Consider the following 17,394-nt stretch of genomic DNA (forward strand, 5'->3'; position numbering starts at 1 on the left):
CTTGCTGTATTGTTGAGGGGATCGAGGTTATCGCTCTCGGTGTTGATGGCATGATCGAGACATTGAGAAGCTGCAATGAGAGGTGGATTCAGTGGAACCTGGCTCTGATTGGCTGCTGACGAAAAGGGCTAAATGGGCTGGGATCCTAAGGCTGCACCTTCCAAACACGTCTCGACGCGTCTTCTCGAACTTCGTCACTTTTTGGGGAATCTTGAAAGCCCCACGGAAATTTGTCACATCTTCAACCAAGACATCCCTGAACATCAATCGATCACTTTCCCTACTGCAAAGCACCATCACAGAGCACCATCTTCAATCAATTATTTATTCCTCTTGCTCTTCCCATCAAAAGCGACAACCTCTCGCAATCTAACCCAGCTTCCATCACCGCACACAATATCCCACTGCAGTTTGAAGATGTCTGACTACGGTGACGACATGGACGTGGACGGTCCCCCCGCCGTGTCCGTCATTCCGGAGTCCACGAAAGGCAAGCGGAGCGCTGCCAATCTCCCCGTCGAAGCCGAAGACAGTCTCCCATGGTTCGTCAATCAAATTCAAATGAATTCCAGCTTGCTCCAGGCCTCCCGCAAACTAACTCCTTCTATTACAGGGTCGAGAAATACAGACCAGCAACCCTATCAGACGTCTCCGGCCACCAGGACATCCTCGCAACCCTAAACAAATTCATCGAAACCAACCGCCTCCCCCACCTCCTCCTCTACGGACCCCCCGGCACGGGTAAAACCTCCACCATCCTCGCCCTCGCCCGCCACATCTACGGCCACGACAACATGCGCCAGATGGTCCTCGAGCTCAACGCCTCCGACGACCGAGGTATCGACGTCGTGCGCGAACAAATCAAGACTTTCGCCTCGACGAAGCAAATCTTTTCCGTCGCGCCGACTTCGAAACCCGGCGGCGGCGGTGCGGCGGCGGGGTTCAAGCTCATCATCCTCGACGAGGCGGACGCCATGACGAACACGGCGCAGATGGCGCTGAGGAGGATCATGGAGAAGTACACGGTCAACACGAGGTTTTGCATCATCGCCAACTACTCGCACAAGCTGTCGCCGGCGCTACTGTCGAGGTGTACGCGGTTCAGGTTTAGTCCGTTGAAGGAGGCGGATATCAAGGTGTTGGTGGATAAGGTGATCGAGGAGGAGAACGTCAAGATTCTTCCCGAGGCTACGGATGCGCTTGTGAAGCTTAGTAGGGGAGATATGAGAAGGGCGCTCAACGTGTTACAAGCCTGCCACGCTTCGAGTAAGTTTGGCACTACACCTCAGGACCTCTCTGTAGCATTTACTAATCGCACTCGTTGTGACAGGCACACCCCTACGGCCCAAAAACGCCCCCAAAATCCCCGAAAGCGAAATCGTCCGAGAAACCATCACGACCGAGACGATATACAACTGCATCGCCGCCCCAGCGCCCGACGCCATCCGCGAAATCCTCGACACCCTCCTAAGCAACCCGGATGTCACGTCGTGCCTGAGCACCATCAACACGCTCAAGACGGCGCAAGGGCTCGCGCTCGCAGACATCATCACGGCGCTGTCGGAGGAGATTGCGAAGCTGGAGGTCAAGCCCGAGGTCATGATTCATTGGCTTAGCGGGCTGGCGGATATCGAGCATAGGGTTGCTGGAGGAGGGGCGGAGGGAGTGCAGACGGGGGCGGTTGTGGGAGTGATTAGGAATGGCGTTGAGTTGTCGCAGAGGTAGCGTTGGGTGAGGAGGCATTGCTGCGGTTGAATGTAGTTAGGTGGACAATATGTTTGTCGCTCTGGATGAGGGATTGATGGAAGGTGAGATGGTCTAGAACAAAAAAAAAAGAAAAAAAAAAAAAAAAAAAAAAGAAGGGGGGGGGGGGGGGGGGGAGTCGTGGACGGAAAGAGGGTGAAGTGATACATTTACATGAGCCGGTCGGGATTCCGATGTCGAGATGGTTGGCAGCGAACGCAGAGGGACAAACTGACTTTCTCTCCATATTTCTTACCAAGTTCTCGCCGGTTTTTGCGCGACAGGAGCCATTGATCGACGGCACGTAGTCATTTTTCCAGCAGCCTCGGCGCCGGGATGGTTACGATACCTTCTTGACGAGTCCAAGCTCGCGTGTAATCTCGCACGCGATGTACACAGGTATGCACTCGGACATAGCGCATTCCCTTTAATTGAACTGTTTTGAAGGGTCCAGTCTCACGACTCTGGTTACTTGTTCAGGAATTGGAATCGGCTAGAATTGACTGGTGATCGCTTGCCGATGCATCTCCAAGCTGGATTGTCGGTGAAAGCTAGTCAGCCTCTGAGATTGCTACTTTACGCGCTTTTTTTTTCTTGGCCCATATCATTCTGCATATTTCAATGCTCCTGCAGAACAAATGTTCAAACTTCCTGAGTATAGACGCAAAAGGTAAGACGAGGGCAATGATGAAATGTCTCACTTTCTCGATCATAGGGCGAGATTGAGGTCACTTTGGCGTGCTATCAGAGTGGTTCTTGGCAGCACGTGGGAGCGTTGACAGGGTCCACGGAGCCGTTTTTTTCTGACATTGCAGATCAAATTTTCGATAGGGGGCTGGCTGGAAGGTTTATCTGCGCTGGATCCTGGATCATAAGTCTGGATCATCTCATGATGTATTAAACTTCGAGGCAATACTTCGGATGTTCAGTTTCAGGATTCGGCGGGTTCAGTGGGAAGTATTCAGTGTGCCGACTGGGGTCAAGCGAGCCAACAAAGCAGAGGAAAGGAAAGGGGAGAAAACAGACTGTACTTCGTACGAAGTACCTAATTAGGTCATTTCCAGGATCATGTCCAGGATCAGCCCAGGCTAGCAACAGTGAATCAACTGGGCTGTGCCATTAATAGAACACGAACGTTCTTCTGGAAGTACAATTTACTAGTGTTTACATTAATCTTACTACCTCTAAGTACTTTTGCACTTTGCAGGGGCATCACAGACCACGTCACTGGAACCGCAACCGCAAACTCGGAGCTCGGGCAGATAAGCACCAGAGACCAGGTTCTGGTCCAGTGGGTACGAAGTAGCCGGCTCCAAGAATGAGGTGCTTGCTGATCGGATCAAAGGGGAAAGGTGGGAAGGGAGCAACATTTCGCTCTGCATTCCACTTCAGAAAACAATAAGCGGGCTTCTAGGGTAAAGTCTTAATGTTTTGGATACTACAGTGCCACTCTCAAACACCAAACCGAGCACACATTCACCTGATGCTAGTGACGGACAAAACTTCGATTGGGGGGAATTTGGGGGTTGTCAGGAGGTGTGGCTGGGCAATACTTCCTAATCCAGCTAATCCAGCTGGCTATCGGTAACATCAGAGACCAAAAGAGAGAAGAGGGAAGAGGAAAGTTAAGATTTTTTCCACGGACATGGACCCCATGCCGCAGATACGGGGACTTGGAAGGCGGGCGGGGGAATTTGGAAATTAAACGCCTCGTATGGAAAACTGTGGGTGTGGAGTGAGACGGAGTGCAGGTCAGAAACTCATCGTACAGGATGCAGGTTCATGCTTCATGCTCAATGAATCCTGACCTTGCCTGGGTTGAAGCAAACCACGAATCAGGTCGAAAAAATCCCTACTTCTAGTGGTCAAACGAGCTGCAACTTGTCGAAACTGACGAGTTTTGCCGCCCTCTCCTCCATTATGATTGATGGAAGCTGCTGCAAGTACAACTAGACCTTTCGGCGGTCAAGTCAGGTCGATACCGGGGACAATCGCAGAGCATGTTCGAAGGGCTTCTGAATTTCGTACTTCGTATCACTCTGGCATTTTCGAGTGACTAGCCCATTCTGGTTACTTCGTTACCACCAAAAGGCTCAATCTTCTCCCGAGAAGGGCAATGGCACTCGATAACATATCAGAAATATCAGAATTGATGGATCCATCGTCTGACATGGGGGACTGTTTGCTTGTTGCATGTCTTGCCTTATTCATGCCACGGAATTCAAGCCCATCAGCGTTGAGTGCACGTGTGCAAGCCCTCATGCGGTGGGACAGGGGCCGAATAATTGGCCATGGGAATGTCTTAGGTCTTCTCAGCGCCTTGGAAACTCCAGTAAAAGTACCGGGGACGGTACCGGGGCGCTGTCAAATCGCTCGTCCCAAGAGCGCTTACTTACATAAATTAGCGACTTTGTACCTCGTGGTTGCAGCTCGGCGAGTTCCCGTGGCTGGTTCCTGGTGGCCGGGACGGTTTTGGCGGTTTGACGGATTCAGCCACCTTCGACGGTGGCTGAAGGACAAAGGCAGAGGAGAATTCCCGGCCTCTTTTCTCTCGACAACAAGAGCACGAAAGACGAGGAAATAACCAGATCAATCCTATTTGTCTAACCTTTGTATTGTTCCGATGATTCAATGTTCGGTCGAGTGACGAGTTGCCAAAAGTATCTATTGCAGGATCAGGGGCAGGCCATGTACAGCCCAGGTACATCAATGCATCTTGATACATCAGTTGCTAGTGGGCAATGGACGCACAACATTGGATGGACTCTCCCACATCCACGCTACTTCGGACCCAGAGGAGCACCTCAGGCTTCTTATTGGAAGTCTCAAGACCCTCCCAGCCCAGCGAGCGTCCGAGCCTTTCCCATCCCTGCCGTTGATGCCAATCTTTCCGCCATGTTCCGTCCTATCGGCACCCCCAGCTGCCATTTTCAGAGGCCAGTCGAGTGTTTGGCACCACACACACCAGGAGGCAGAGGAATTTCCTTAACGGCTGCATCCAGGCCAGCTCCACCCCTGTCTCCACCTCCAACCAGAAGCTAAGAATTGTTCTATCAAGTCGAACCCAAATACGAGATGAGACGCAAGATGGAGACCGCCTTGGAAGGGCTGGCGGCAGCTCTTGCCGCCACCACCCTCGCCCCGTGTAAGACGTAAGAAGATATGACTTGCTCCATACCCACCATGTGTGGTGTGAACCTCGTTCTTCCCCGTATTCCCTCCTCTCTCCCACGAAGTTGGGTTCCCATGAATCTGGGTGCCGAAGCCTAACATCTGGATCGGAGCCCTCGCCTTGCTTAAGCTACATCCCACTTGAACCCGCTCCGAGCTCGGTCCAGTTCAGGGCCTGCTCTGCTCTCCCTCCTTCCCCAGAACCGAACCTGCCCTGGTCGGGATTGTCATCCAAATCTGCTGTCTTGGCGGAATGGGGTTCTTACAGTCCCGCCGGAACGTCGCGGGGTTCCTTTCCATCCCTCATACCGTGCTCTCTCGCCGCGCGATACTCGTGCTCTCCATCGGGTCGCTCGTCTTCCTCATCACCTTATGGAACCAGTTCGCCGTATACTCTCCATACCATCATAGATACCCACCTCCTCCGCCTGGCCATCACGGTCCTCCCGCCGGACACCCACCTCACCTCCATGGCCCTCCGCCGCCGCCTCCACCCCCGCATCCTGCTCACCCCGACGCTCCTCACCTCGATGGCACTCACCCCGATGGCGCTCACCCCGACCCTCAAAGACCAGCGCCCTCCCAGGAGGAGGAATCAATCGCATCCCTCAGCAACTCCGCTGGCCCCAGTGTTTCTCTCGTTCAGGAGGACCCATTGTGCGCTCACCACCCTGACACGAGCAACATCGCCGTCGTCATGAAGACCGGCGCAACGGAATCCTTCGCCCGGCTCCCAACCCAGTTCATGACTGTGCTCCGCTGCATCGACGACTTCCTCGTCTTCTCCGACATGAACCAGACCATCGCCGGCGTCGAGGTCCTCGACGCCCTAGATGAGGTTCTTGAGTCCGCCAAGAAAGACAACCGCGACTTCGACCTCTACCGGACCCAGCTCGCCTGCGACGTCGACCAGAAGCCGTGCACGAGCGCCCTCAACGCCGCCGAAGCGGGATGGAATCTTGATAAGTACAAGAACATCCACATGGCCGCGAAGACGTGGAAGCGCCTGCCCGACAAGGATTGGTATCTTTTCATCGACGCCGACACCTACGTTACGTGGAATACTCTTGTCATGTGGCTCAAGACGCTCGACCCCAAAAAGAAGATCTATCTAGGAAGCGTGGCTCTCATTCGTGATTATCCCTTTGCGCACGGTGGGAGCGGGTATATTCTTTCTCGTGCGGCGATGGAGGCTTTCGTTGGTGAGCATCCGCGCGTCGCGAATGAGTACGATGAGGATGTTCACAATCACTGCTGTGGCGACTTTCTTCTTGCCAAGGCTCTCAACGAGACGGCTGGCGTACCAGTCACTCAAGTGGTACGGGTTCCCTCTAATTATTCTTCAGAATCAACGTAGAGTTGTGATGCTGACTACCGACACAAGTGGCCCACCATCAACGGCGAAAAGCCCTTTACCCTCCCTTATAGCAACTCGCACTGGTGCCAACCCATCGCCACAATGCACCACATGAGCCCCGAGGAAATCTCCTCCTTCTGGGAATATGAAACCGCCCGCTACGCCGCCGCCCTCAACTCGACACCCCGGTCGTCGTCCAAATCGTCCGCCAAGCCCGAACTCGAGCCGATTCTCGCTAGAGACATCTACCACGAGTTCTTCGCCCGCCGCCTCGTGGCCCGCCGAGACGACTGGGACAACGCTAGTGGCGAGCGTCTCTACCTTAACAGCTCCGCCAAGGAGTACTCGGAGTCGCAGCTCAAGAAGGCCTACAACGACGCCAAGAAGACCGAGGTCGAGAAGAAGGCGCATATGTCGTTTGAGAACTGTAGGGCTGCTTGTCGTGAGACGAAGAGGTGTTTCCAGTTTTCTTTCAAGGATGGAGTCTGCGGGTTCTCGTTCTCCATTCGCCTCGGTAAGCCCGTGCCGCCTAAGGAGAACACGAAGGCCCACGATAGGATGGCTTCGGGGTGGGATGTTGAGAAGATTGAAGAATGGGTCGAGAAGAATAAGGTGTGCAAAAAGGTGTTTTGGCCAAATATTTAAGGCCATGTTTGTGCCATTCACATCGACCTTTTCTCGCCTTTCGACCTCTTCATTTTCTTTGCTTCATTTCTTTCCTCTTTTTCCCTGCATATTCTTTGAGGATACCCTTTTTGCTGGCGTTTATGCCAGCGCAGCTCGCGGCTGTACATTAAGAACCCCGGGCCCAGGTATTGTACGAAACCGGAATCACATTTGTCCAATTTACTCGAGGAGGAAGACGTTGGCGGGTTGGCTCACGAGGCGTTACGAGCAAGGATACGGAGATCGGCGTTTTGTATACGGCGCAAAACGGGAAACATTTCGGAATTAAAAATGTGTTTGATCCAAGATAGATGGAGTGTGTTCGTTTTCTTGTTGAATTAGGATTTGTACTAATATCAAGTTCAATCATGTGTGTATCTTGTTTCTGGTGGAGGAGTGTGGAATGGTGAGATCCTCGCAATTATCCGCATCATGAGGCGGACAGAACACAGGCTTGGGATTTGGCAGGCGCAAAGACGGACTCTACCGTTTCTCTAGATATATCCTAGCCAGAATGTCCTTCTAAATACGGTCGCAATCCCGCAACCTGCCTCCATAACGCTGGGACTAGCATTGAAGCTCTCCCCACCCCCGACGTCCTCTCGACAAGCCGCCGCCATCAATCACCAAGAACGTCTGGCATAAAGCTGTGTCTTATTCCGAGGGTGGTCCTCGAGTAAAGTCGAGCCAGGCGATGACTCCTTTTTACTCACTCCATGTTTCGAATGATCTCGCGGCCATCAATGGATGTCGGCAAACGATTTTTGACCAAGAGACTTCCCTCGTCTCCGATCACGGATGGCTCGCGGTAAACCATTGACTTGCCCAATTCGATGGTCGAGATACCCCCTGGGCGCTTAACTACCTCACCGAGAAACCGGACAAGCTTATCCGGACGTGCCGTGCATCTGCAGCTGCTGTGTTGCCGTGAACGTAGGCACGTGGACGTTGAGCCTAGCCCATGCGTCTTTCTCGTCCTCCCCCGTTACCAGAAATAGTACAGCACCCGATTCTCCCCAAAATTCTCGATCGATGAGGTGCATCTCGGATATCTGTTGGTCGAGAGGTGCCCTCCCTGGAACCTACAGCAGGCTACGTTTCCAGGTTTGCGAGAGCATCGTCGCCCCCAAGGCCTCAAGCACATATTGGAAGAGCTTAAGCGAAGGTAGTACAGAAGGAGGGGGTTAAACGGCGCACGACACTAAATCAGGACCATCAGGGTCAGAGGGTCAGAAGACGACTCTCAATTAGCATCCGCATTCATCTCACTGCATAGCTCACATTTTCCGCGGACGAGCCAATCCTGGTTCCGTGCCTGAGACCTAAAGTCTACTTCAAGGACAGGAACAATCCAAGATCTCGCGCCTACACTACACCCACTTCCACGGTGGCATTTGTACCGCATGTAACGTCCCGCAGATGAGGAGTGATCGGTCCAGTCTACGGACGAACCTTTCCCGAAAGGAGTGTAAAGGCGGGGAAGACTACTTAAACAAAGCCATCGTAATGAACGATCAGTTGTAAAACTACAACTGTCTTAGTGGCTAGAGCGGGAGTGGCGGCTGGCCTGCTCGTGAGGGGGAAGATAGAGAGAAGGGACATGCTCTACTACGACATTCTTGTCTAGTCAGGTTGCAAGAAGCGGTTTTGATCTTGCAGCTAGCCGGCGAGTACCTGCTGTTTCATTCGCCAGTTTGTGTTTGCTCTCCCTCTTCATTTGGTCCATTGATGGTCGTTGACGCTGAATGTCTGTTTCCATAACCCAGATGTTCACCGGCGACCGCCAAGATGATGGCAGCAAAGATCTAGTATTCGTCGAGCATGGTATCAGTTACCGCCGCCCTGCTTCAATATCCCCTCCAATCGGAGGTACGGTGCTGGGTGGATGTCCTCCTTGGCTTGTCCTACGTGGAAGAAGTACGAAAATGTACCCTGGTCCCATATTGAAATTTCTCGTCATCGGATAAGGCCGACCCATTCTAAGTCTATTGGATATTGGGAGCATTAGGCTCTGTTCAGATTGTTCGCATCGGGTTCCTGTTAATCTTCCGGGGTTCTGTTCCTGTGTCTCGGTGCCGAATGGAATTTCACATCCATGTCTTTCTCCACGTCTCTTGCAGCGTGATTGCGGATGAAGGTGTGCCGAATCATCTCTCTACGTGCAGATCCAAGCTCGCGCTCGTCTTTCACGTCTGCTCTGTTTCCCGGATAGCTAGCCGCGCAAGGTATCGGAGCTCTCGAATCACTTCCACCCACTACGTTTTGAATCTGAGCTGCACTAGCACCAATGTCGCGCTGCATCTCGGCGAACGCTTCTAACAATAGAACAGATCAGGGATGGTGGCGCTCATGGCTGCATTGACTTGCATCTTGCATGCTGTATAAGGTGCAACGACACCCACTCGTCTTCGCCCATCTCGCCCATCTCGTCTATCCCGTTCCATCAGGTCACATACTCAAATACTCCGCCATCCAATACGCAGTCAGCCCTTTTAGTATATCCAATCCCTCTTGTTGTATTCCCTTTCCAAACTGCCCCGACGTTCAATCTCACCTCACCATTGGACCATATGAGCAAACAACATTGCCAATACATACACATATACACGTAAACACATGACCAGTTTCTGCCAGGTCCCGTTTCTAGTCATACGCAAGATCTGGTTCATTTCGCCCTTCCAGGCCCATTCCTGGACTGGTACTCTAAGATTCGGGGTACGTCTCTACGATCCATCCGACCTTTCGATTGTTCGGACTCGACGGCGCCTTTTCGCCCGCGAAGGATTCTAGCCGCTAACGATTGCATACTATATACCTCGGCAGACAGACACATGTTGAGAACAAAGTAGGAAATGGAGCCTCCTTGCCAGCTTTTGTAGCTAATCCCTCTATTACAAGGTTAAGCACTTACACAGGGAGGAAGTAACGAACCTCGAAGCGAGGTCACCGTCGAAAGAGGATGTAGAAAAGTGAAACGAGGAGAAGAAAAAGATAAAAATAACAAATAAAAGAGAACTGGGAAAGGGTTTGGTGTCGGCTACAAGCATGTCCGTCCTGCATTGATGAATTGTCTTTTCTGGCCACTCACTCCGTTCCTCTCCTTTCTGCCTCAATTTTATCCGCTCCGCCCGCCAGCCCAAGATTGCAAGACGCATATTGGGCTTCATATATCAATTGATGATCCTTCCTGCCCTTGTTCTTGCTATAATTAAAGGGTATTATTGACATCTGTGGCTTGTAATACGCCAGATATTCTTTTTATTTCTTTTCCCCCGCTTTCTTCGAGATAGATACCTGGTCTTCTTTGGACTTGGAAATCCCTTCATCACTGGCCCCGATGAAGAATACGTGAATGTGGGAAGGCCGGGGAGAATCAGAGGCAGCTGAGGCCAGCGAATTTCTAGAGTGAGGTTGAGGGATAACAAGGAAAGCGTGAAATCTAGATAGGTATACGCAGCACTTATTTTCGTGGGTCTGGTTGGACATATAGAGGCGACTTTGATGAAGCGAGGAGGATTCACGAACCCGACTCGGACTCGGCGGCATACGAAGAGTAGAATGATGCCTTGAGCTCCTTCATCTTGCATTGGCGAGATTACACCCATCCGCTGCTCACCTCCTTTGCTCTCGATCTCGCTCGCTTCTCGCCCTTTCCACTCTCTCTTCCCCTTCGTCCACCTCCCGTCTCATCTAATTCAAGGCTATGTTGAGATGTGGGTGACTCTGGGTGTGCTTTTTCCATGCGCGCACTCTTCTTCTGCTTCGCCTTCTCCTGGTAATCTTCCCCTCGAGGTTTATGTCCAGGTCCAAGCTGGAATCGTCCTTGGTCTCATGCATAGAATAGAGTACGGGGCTTCCCTTGCTTAAGATGCGCCGCCTATTGGGTTTAATTGAAGCTATAGTATGAGGCACTCTCCGCTTCCATCCAGGCAGGCCATTCCCTTCTTGGCAGCTTCTATCTCTTATCCGTTCCCCGTTCGAACATTGGCTTGGCCTTTAAGGAACCGGTGCCGGGAACAGAGAGGGCCATGGTTCTCTGGTTCCACGGTTGTTAACATATAATTCTTTTCCCCCTTCTACTCTCTCGTGTTATTTTTTCTTACCGGGACTAGGACGGGGAGACGAAGTGAAGCGAAGGAAAACGCTTCATGTTCTAATTGCTTGTGTGGTCCTTGGTTCTCCGAATCTTGACCCGTGCCGGTCAGAGACGCTTTAAGTGTCTAGTCTTTTGCATTTCTCCTCTTTTCCCATGGCCATTTACCCATGGCTATGTGGCGCGGGTAACGGTTTTTCTTCTTTATAATTTTTTGCTGTCCTTTCTTGCCCGTCTTTTTAATTACTTCAACGTACCTGCAACCTTGATTTTCCTCGCCAACTCCAAAGTAGTGGAACAACAGTCGCAGCAGGTGTTGGTTCAAGCCTGTTAGTCGAGGATGTGATATCTTTCTTGTCACTTACATAGTCGACGCCGCTCTGCCCCCTTCCCACCATCCATCTCGCTTCTTGGACCAACGCGCTACGAACCAACTTGCTTTCCCACTCGCCACACACCCCCAATACCGCCGCGAGCCACCAACACTCAGAAAAGAGACAAGAGTGAGAACCGTGTACCCGGTATCTCCCAAGGCGGATGAAAACCAACAGCATCTACGACCAACATCTCGAAGCTGCACGACTGCTTGATTATACCCTCCACCATCGAGACGGAAGTACACGCAGGGAGGGGGGTGGGAAACTGTCTAGGGAGCTTGAAGCCCATGGAGGGGAGCTGTGTGATTCCATGACGTACTGGAGACTGAGACATTCGCGTTGCTTGCGAGACGAGAAATGATCGTGCTTGAAGCTGTCGACGACGAAAACGACTGCCCTCATCTTTTGTATATAAAAAGGGCATTCCTCACATCATAACTCGACTTAAACCCCCTTCGACGAATTACGCTCAACCATTCCTTTTTTAATTTTCCTATTCGAATATAATCCGGACAATATGATCTTAACGAAATCGACACTAATCCTCCTCCTCGCCACTCTCTCACTCGCCGAGCCCTCACCATCCTCCGCAAATCTCCGTCCATTACGCCCACACGACCCTCTTGCAGAAGCCATATCCAGCAGCCTCAAACGGAATGACGCCGGAAACACCACCACCACCAATTCCTCAACAGACGGAGCAGACAGGGTACTACGGTATTCCCTGCAGCAGAAACAATTCAACGGCACCGCAGCAACAACGGCTCGGAGAAGACGACAACAACACAAGGCGCGGAGGAGGGATGCGATGTTTGAGAGCGACGAGGAGGCGAGGCTCGTGAGGAGGGAGAAGTGGAATTGGAAGCATTTGGAGGATTACAGGGGATATCTGTACTTTATGGAGAGTAAGTTCTCTTCCCAATCTCCCAGCTAAGCTAAGCGAAGAGGAGAGATAGCTGATAACGAAACCAAAACAACTAGTCGAGATCGGAGACCCTCCGCAGCTAGTCGGTCTTACGCCCGATACGGGGTCATTCGAGACGTGGGTGAATCCCAATTGCGCCAACGCCGCAAGCGCCTATCTATGTGCCAAGAACGGCATGTATCATCCCGAGCAGTCAGAATTGGCAGTCACACAGAATGAGCGGTTCGATTTCGGGTATGGCAGTGGATGGGTGAACGGGTTATACTACGAGGATAGGATATACTTTCGGAGTAAGTATCAACAGAGTTGAGGCTTGGGGAAACAGCCCAAGCTTGGGAACGCCGTCTTTGGTTCATATGCTGATCGGTCTTGTCCTGGGTTTTGTAGACGAAGATGTCGGCATACGGCAAAAGTTTGGGCTGGCCACCGACTCGAGCTACGCGGTCTCCGGGATTCTAGGCCTAGGATACGGCATCGGCTACACAATAAACTACGCCAACGTCCTCGATTCGCTCGTCAAGTTCGACCTCATCAACGCGCCCATCTACAGTGTGTCTCTTGGCGGACAGGGCCAGGGAACAAGTAAGCACAAAAATAAAAACCTACGAAAAAGGTGCGAGAGTACGGGGTCTCGGTCCAGCTAACTCGGAGCCTTTTCATGACAACAGGTGAGATTGTCTTTGGTGGAGTCAACCAGGCGAGATATAGCGGCTACCTTCAAGCCGTTCCCATATGGCCTTCAGTCTATGAGCAGGCGCAGGATTGGGTCCAGTAAGTCCTTACAGAGTCTTCTCCTTCCATTCTCCTAACTGTTGAAGAAATCAGACCTCTTCTAACATCTGGCGAACTTCTCTCCTTTTCAGCTACCGTGTTAATGTCAGTTCAATGGGTTACACGACTCCATTCGGCAAAAAAACAAGCTTCTTCAACCCCGGTACCTCGTCGGATCTAAACGTCCTCGTCGATACAGGTGTGACATACACCGTTTTACCTCCGGCAATGGTAGACGCCATAGCGGAACAGTTCGGAGCCAAGTGGGACGTCGGCGAGTACACGGTCGACTGCGCCATGCGGGACCAGCCGGGGACTTTCGACTTTGGGTTTAACAATGACAAGTTGATTATCAGGGTTCGATACTTTGATTTCATTCTTAAGATTCAGGAAGGGAGGTGTACATTTGGGCTGCAGCAGGGTACGGATTCGGACGCGATCCTTGGGAACACCTTTTTGCGGGGCGCATACGGTGAGTTATTGTGAGACGATGTGCTCTTATTCCGTGGATGCTGGTTGCTAACTTGGTTTTCAAAGTCGTTTATGATCAGTCGACGCATGCCTTGTGGATGGAGAACTATGACGAGTGTGGATCGCAGGTGGCGGCGGTAGGGAGGAGTGCTGGAGATGTCGGGAGGACGAGGGGGTTGTGTTGAGAGCAGATGGAAAGATGTTTTCACTCTTCCTGTTTCTCCTCTCTCCCTCCCTTTATCCAACCTGCATCTTTCGTTTCGTTTCGTTTCGGTATGGCATAGATACGGTTATTCTTACTCAAGGCATGGTTCGCATTTGGGGGGAACATGGAATATGGTGGGCGGGTTTTCCCTCGTGAGTATTTCTGCGAGATATCGTGAACATTGCATGTACTGTTAGGCGGATGGTTTGGCAGCAATCGTCTTTATATATTCAAGTTTACACTGGTGATAACACATACAGCAATCTTGTCACTTCTTGACGGACATCTCCCTTCCTCAGTAGCCCAGTGGCCCTCATGCCCACTCACCGCGAACATCTTCTCCCAACGGTCCCTCCCTCGTCCAGATATTCATGCCCACCTTCCACCCAGATGTCACCGGCAACCCGGCATGCAAAGTCCTCTCATCCCCCTTCCCATCCTCACCAACGTTCTGCCAATACACCACATTCCCCTCAATAGGCTTAAACGTAACCCCACGCTCATACTCCTCGTCGCAGTCAATAAACCTACACCACCTCTCATCGGCCGGCGCGTTCAAAATGGGGAAATTAGTCCCGCCGCCCGTCGTGCCCTCGCCGACACCCACGTACCCGAAGAACGAGCTCACGCGCTGGCCGCCGTGGCGCGCCGTGCTGTGCGCCGGGTCGATGAACCAGTCGGTATGGAAGTGGTAGTGTTCGCCCGAGGCATAGCGCACGAGCTGGATGGGCTCGACGTGGTTGGCGGGCGTGTCGAAGCCTTGGAAGGAGGTGGCGCGGGATTCGATACAGCGGACGACGGGGTCGTCGAGGGGGACGGTGGTGGATGAGGAGGTGCGGATGTTGTTGTCGATGGAGGAGCCGTTGGAGGAGATGATGGCTGAGTGTTTGAAGTGGTCTTTTCTGTTGAAGAGGTGAGCGGCCCGAATGGATTGAGAAATTGGATGAGAAAGATCTAGTTTCCCCGAGCATAGATAGAAACAAAAATAGCGGAAACTTACGCCAAGTCGAGGAGATGGGCGCGCTCTTTGGCGGTTACAAAGTTGGTGAGGTAAAGGACGAGGGGCGATTGCGAGAAGAGATGCACTTTGTAAGGCGGATGAGTGCACTTGTAGGGAGCTTCAGTCTCGCTTCCTGAAAGCGGCTTCTGCTCTTCGGACAAGACACTAGTGGCGAGGAAGACAGCTGCGGCAATGAGGTCTCTTAGTCGTAAGCGCGCCATGGTTCCGTGGGGATGAGAGCGTCAATTGACGGATACGAGTCGAATTGATATTATTTTCTTATGAGTCCTTTGCACCAAGCAGCGTGTGTGGATCGTGAGACAGGTCAATTAATCGAGCATTTGGTGTTCAACTCGAGCTTCAGCTCCCTCCGCGATGCTTCCGGCCCCGGATGAGGGGAGCTTAGAAACTTTTTATTCCATCACCTTCAACCAACCCTTGGTTGCTTGGATCGCTCTGTCCTTCAAACGGTATCGGACGATTGGCAGCGCCATCAACCGGGACCTGGAAACCCTGAAGCGCTGGGAGAAGGGGGATGAAACATCTCAGGAGGTTCGCGGGGACGTTTCGCGCACGGAGGCGTCCGGGCTCTAGTGCCGAACTGGCGATGATCGCAGCGCATGGAACCTCGAGCTCTCGTTTGAACTAGTACCCCTGATCCACAAAATCCTGGGTAGGTGTGAATGTGATGGAGGGGACGCGAGAGAGTTTCGAGAGCTTCGGTCTGGAAGCTTTTTAACTTCAATTCGTGATTTTAGTTCTGACTTCTTCCCAAAATATCCTCTTGTGGGCGGATTACAACTAGCTGAACGACGAGAGCCGACATACAAACGGCTCTAATTTTCGCTATCCTTGAAATTTCCGAACGTCGGAAATGATGACGAGCAACAACTATCGGCGACTGCTGTTTTGCGCCGGCGCGATTGCGGTTTCGCCGACCTTGGGATGGACGTTTACGAAGCCACACGACCTCGACATCGCCATCAGCCGTGACGAAAGCACATTAATAGCTTGTATGTTGACATCCATGTGGATTCGATGGTCGCTTGGCCTGGAAAGAAGAATATGACCTTGCTAACGTGATGGGCAGTTGTAATGGTAAGCTTAGCCATTTGATCGCAGACTAACAACTGGACGGCTAACACAAGCGATTGCGACCACATCCAGCCCGAGTTGTAAGCTCCCCAGGCCTCTTTCCACGCTACCGAGGAGAATGAGTCTTGTACTGATAAAATGATCTCATTAGAGCATCGTGCAAAAAACTAGAATCAGAATGGGAGCTCGTCGAAAAGAAGCACCCCCGGACTGCGGTGGTAGACTGTGGCGAAAACGCCGAATACTGCTTCAAACAAGACGTCCTCACACATCCCACCGTCCGAGTCTACTTCCCCGACAACACCATGGAGAGATACCGGGGACCGCGAAAAGCTGATCCGTACGGAAATTCCCAACTTGGTTTCCTTGGGGTTTTGAACCTGAGAACCAGATGCTCTTCTACTTCAGCGCTAACGTAAGACGTTACTTGGGAGCACAGGATACTCTCGTTCGTCAAACGCATCCACCGACCAATTCTGCCCGTGACAGACAAGAACGAAACTGCCTTCCTAAACTCCGACGAGGTCGTCATCATAGGACGCCTGCCACCGCTCACCGAAGAGCCTGAATCAGAGCTCCTGCACAAGCGTTTCGCCGCCGTTGCACACCGTTATCGAGATCGCTACACCTTTGGCATCCAGACCATCACCGGCGACAGTTCCTCCGCCAGCCTCAAGTGCCAGAACAACATCGACGGTCTCGGCCACGACACGCCGGATCTCACCCGGGTCCCGGCCATGGAGAGCTTCGTAAAAATATGCGGCACCCCCTTGGTAGGTGAGCTGTCGCGGAGAACAGAGCTTAGTCTCGTCAAGGTAACGAACCCATTCATCTTCAAGTTGTTACACCTGTTTGTTCCTCTTCCGGCTAACAAGCGCACCCACGCATTGACAGGCAAGCAAATCTATGGTTCACTACTTCACCGACTCCGAAGAAGACAAAGAAGCCTACATAGCGGCCATCCGACCGCTCGCTCAGAAATACCGCGAATACCTCAACTTCGTCACCATCGACGTGAACGAGTATCCCGACATGACCACCAGTGTGGGTCATCGGAAGGGCGCCTCGCGCGTCGTCGCCGTGCAGAACCCGCATACTTGGCAGGCTTACCCGCTCGAGGAGGGATCGGAGGTGTCGGCAGCGAGCGTGGAGCAGTTCATACTCGCCATTACGCAGAATAAGGTGGCCCCGTGGGATGGGACGCCCAAGGAGGATAAGCTGGTGGAGACTGCGGATGAGGGGGTTGGGGAGGTTGAGGAACAGGAAGAGGGAGAGACAAATGCTAGTCACGACGAGCTGTAGAATTACTGTAAATCAAGGTGTTCGGGAATTACTCATGGGGATATATGAGCCAATTGATATTGAATTTATTTATTTTCGCCAATTACTGGAACAGGTCAAAGTAAAGATTGTTCATGAGGAGAGAGCTCCGAAATTTGTTGGTGTCTGGTGAGAAATTTGGTGATATTTTAAAACACTGGGGCTAGATTCTTATCAGAAGTTAGCTAATTTTACTTCAA

At 52.1% G+C, this 17,394-nt stretch overlaps 5 protein-coding genes across 5 annotated transcripts; 4 read left to right on the plus strand and 1 right to left on the minus strand.

Annotated features, from left to right (window-relative positions):
• Positions 1-417: 417 nt before the first annotated feature.
• SAPIO_CDS1155 (Replication factor C subunit 3) lies at positions 418-1,725 on the plus strand (the record flags this gene model as incomplete). The annotated part of the gene is made up of 3 exons (XM_016784499.1): positions 418-542; positions 614-1,266; positions 1,331-1,725. The coding sequence occupies 3 exons, from the start codon at positions 418-420 to the stop codon at positions 1,723-1,725; spliced, it is 1,173 nt and encodes a 390-aa protein (XP_016646054.1).
• A 3,093-nt stretch (positions 1,726-4,818) lies between these two features.
• On the plus strand, positions 4,819-6,916 carry SAPIO_CDS1156 (uncharacterized protein; the record flags this gene model as incomplete). The annotated part of the gene is made up of 3 exons (XM_016784500.1): positions 4,819-4,895; positions 5,326-6,232; positions 6,299-6,916. 3 exons carry the CDS (start codon positions 4,819-4,821, stop codon positions 6,914-6,916), a joined length of 1,602 nt encoding a protein of 533 aa, XP_016646055.1.
• A 5,008-nt stretch (positions 6,917-11,924) lies between these two features.
• SAPIO_CDS1157 (uncharacterized protein) lies at positions 11,925-13,759 on the plus strand (the record flags this gene model as incomplete). The annotated part of the gene is made up of 6 exons (XM_016784501.1): positions 11,925-12,312; positions 12,389-12,622; positions 12,720-12,914; positions 13,001-13,103; positions 13,196-13,575; positions 13,641-13,759. 6 exons carry the CDS (start codon positions 11,925-11,927, stop codon positions 13,757-13,759), a joined length of 1,419 nt encoding a protein of 472 aa, XP_016646056.1.
• Positions 13,760-14,092: 333 nt separating this feature from the next.
• Positions 14,093-15,000, minus strand: SAPIO_CDS1158 (2og-fe oxygenase family protein; the record flags this gene model as incomplete). Its single annotated transcript, XM_016784502.1, has 2 exons — positions 14,093-14,681; positions 14,780-15,000. 2 exons carry the CDS (start codon positions 14,998-15,000, stop codon positions 14,093-14,095), a joined length of 810 nt encoding a protein of 269 aa, XP_016646057.1.
• Positions 15,001-15,653: 653 nt separating this feature from the next.
• On the plus strand, positions 15,654-17,176 carry SAPIO_CDS1159 (uncharacterized protein; the record flags this gene model as incomplete). The annotated part of the gene is made up of 6 exons (XM_016784503.1): positions 15,654-15,792; positions 15,870-15,877; positions 15,947-15,954; positions 16,026-16,214; positions 16,314-16,689; positions 16,769-17,176. The coding sequence occupies 6 exons, from the start codon at positions 15,654-15,656 to the stop codon at positions 17,174-17,176; spliced, it is 1,128 nt and encodes a 375-aa protein (XP_016646058.1).
• Between the last annotated feature and the right edge of the window lie 218 nt (positions 17,177-17,394).

Source organism: Scedosporium apiospermum (assembly GCF_000732125.1).
Source record: "Scedosporium apiospermum strain IHEM 14462 chromosome Unknown SEQ_SAPIO_0044, whole genome shotgun sequence".
In the NCBI taxonomy this organism is placed as follows: Eukaryota; Fungi; Ascomycota; class Sordariomycetes; order Microascales; family Microascaceae; genus Scedosporium; species Scedosporium apiospermum.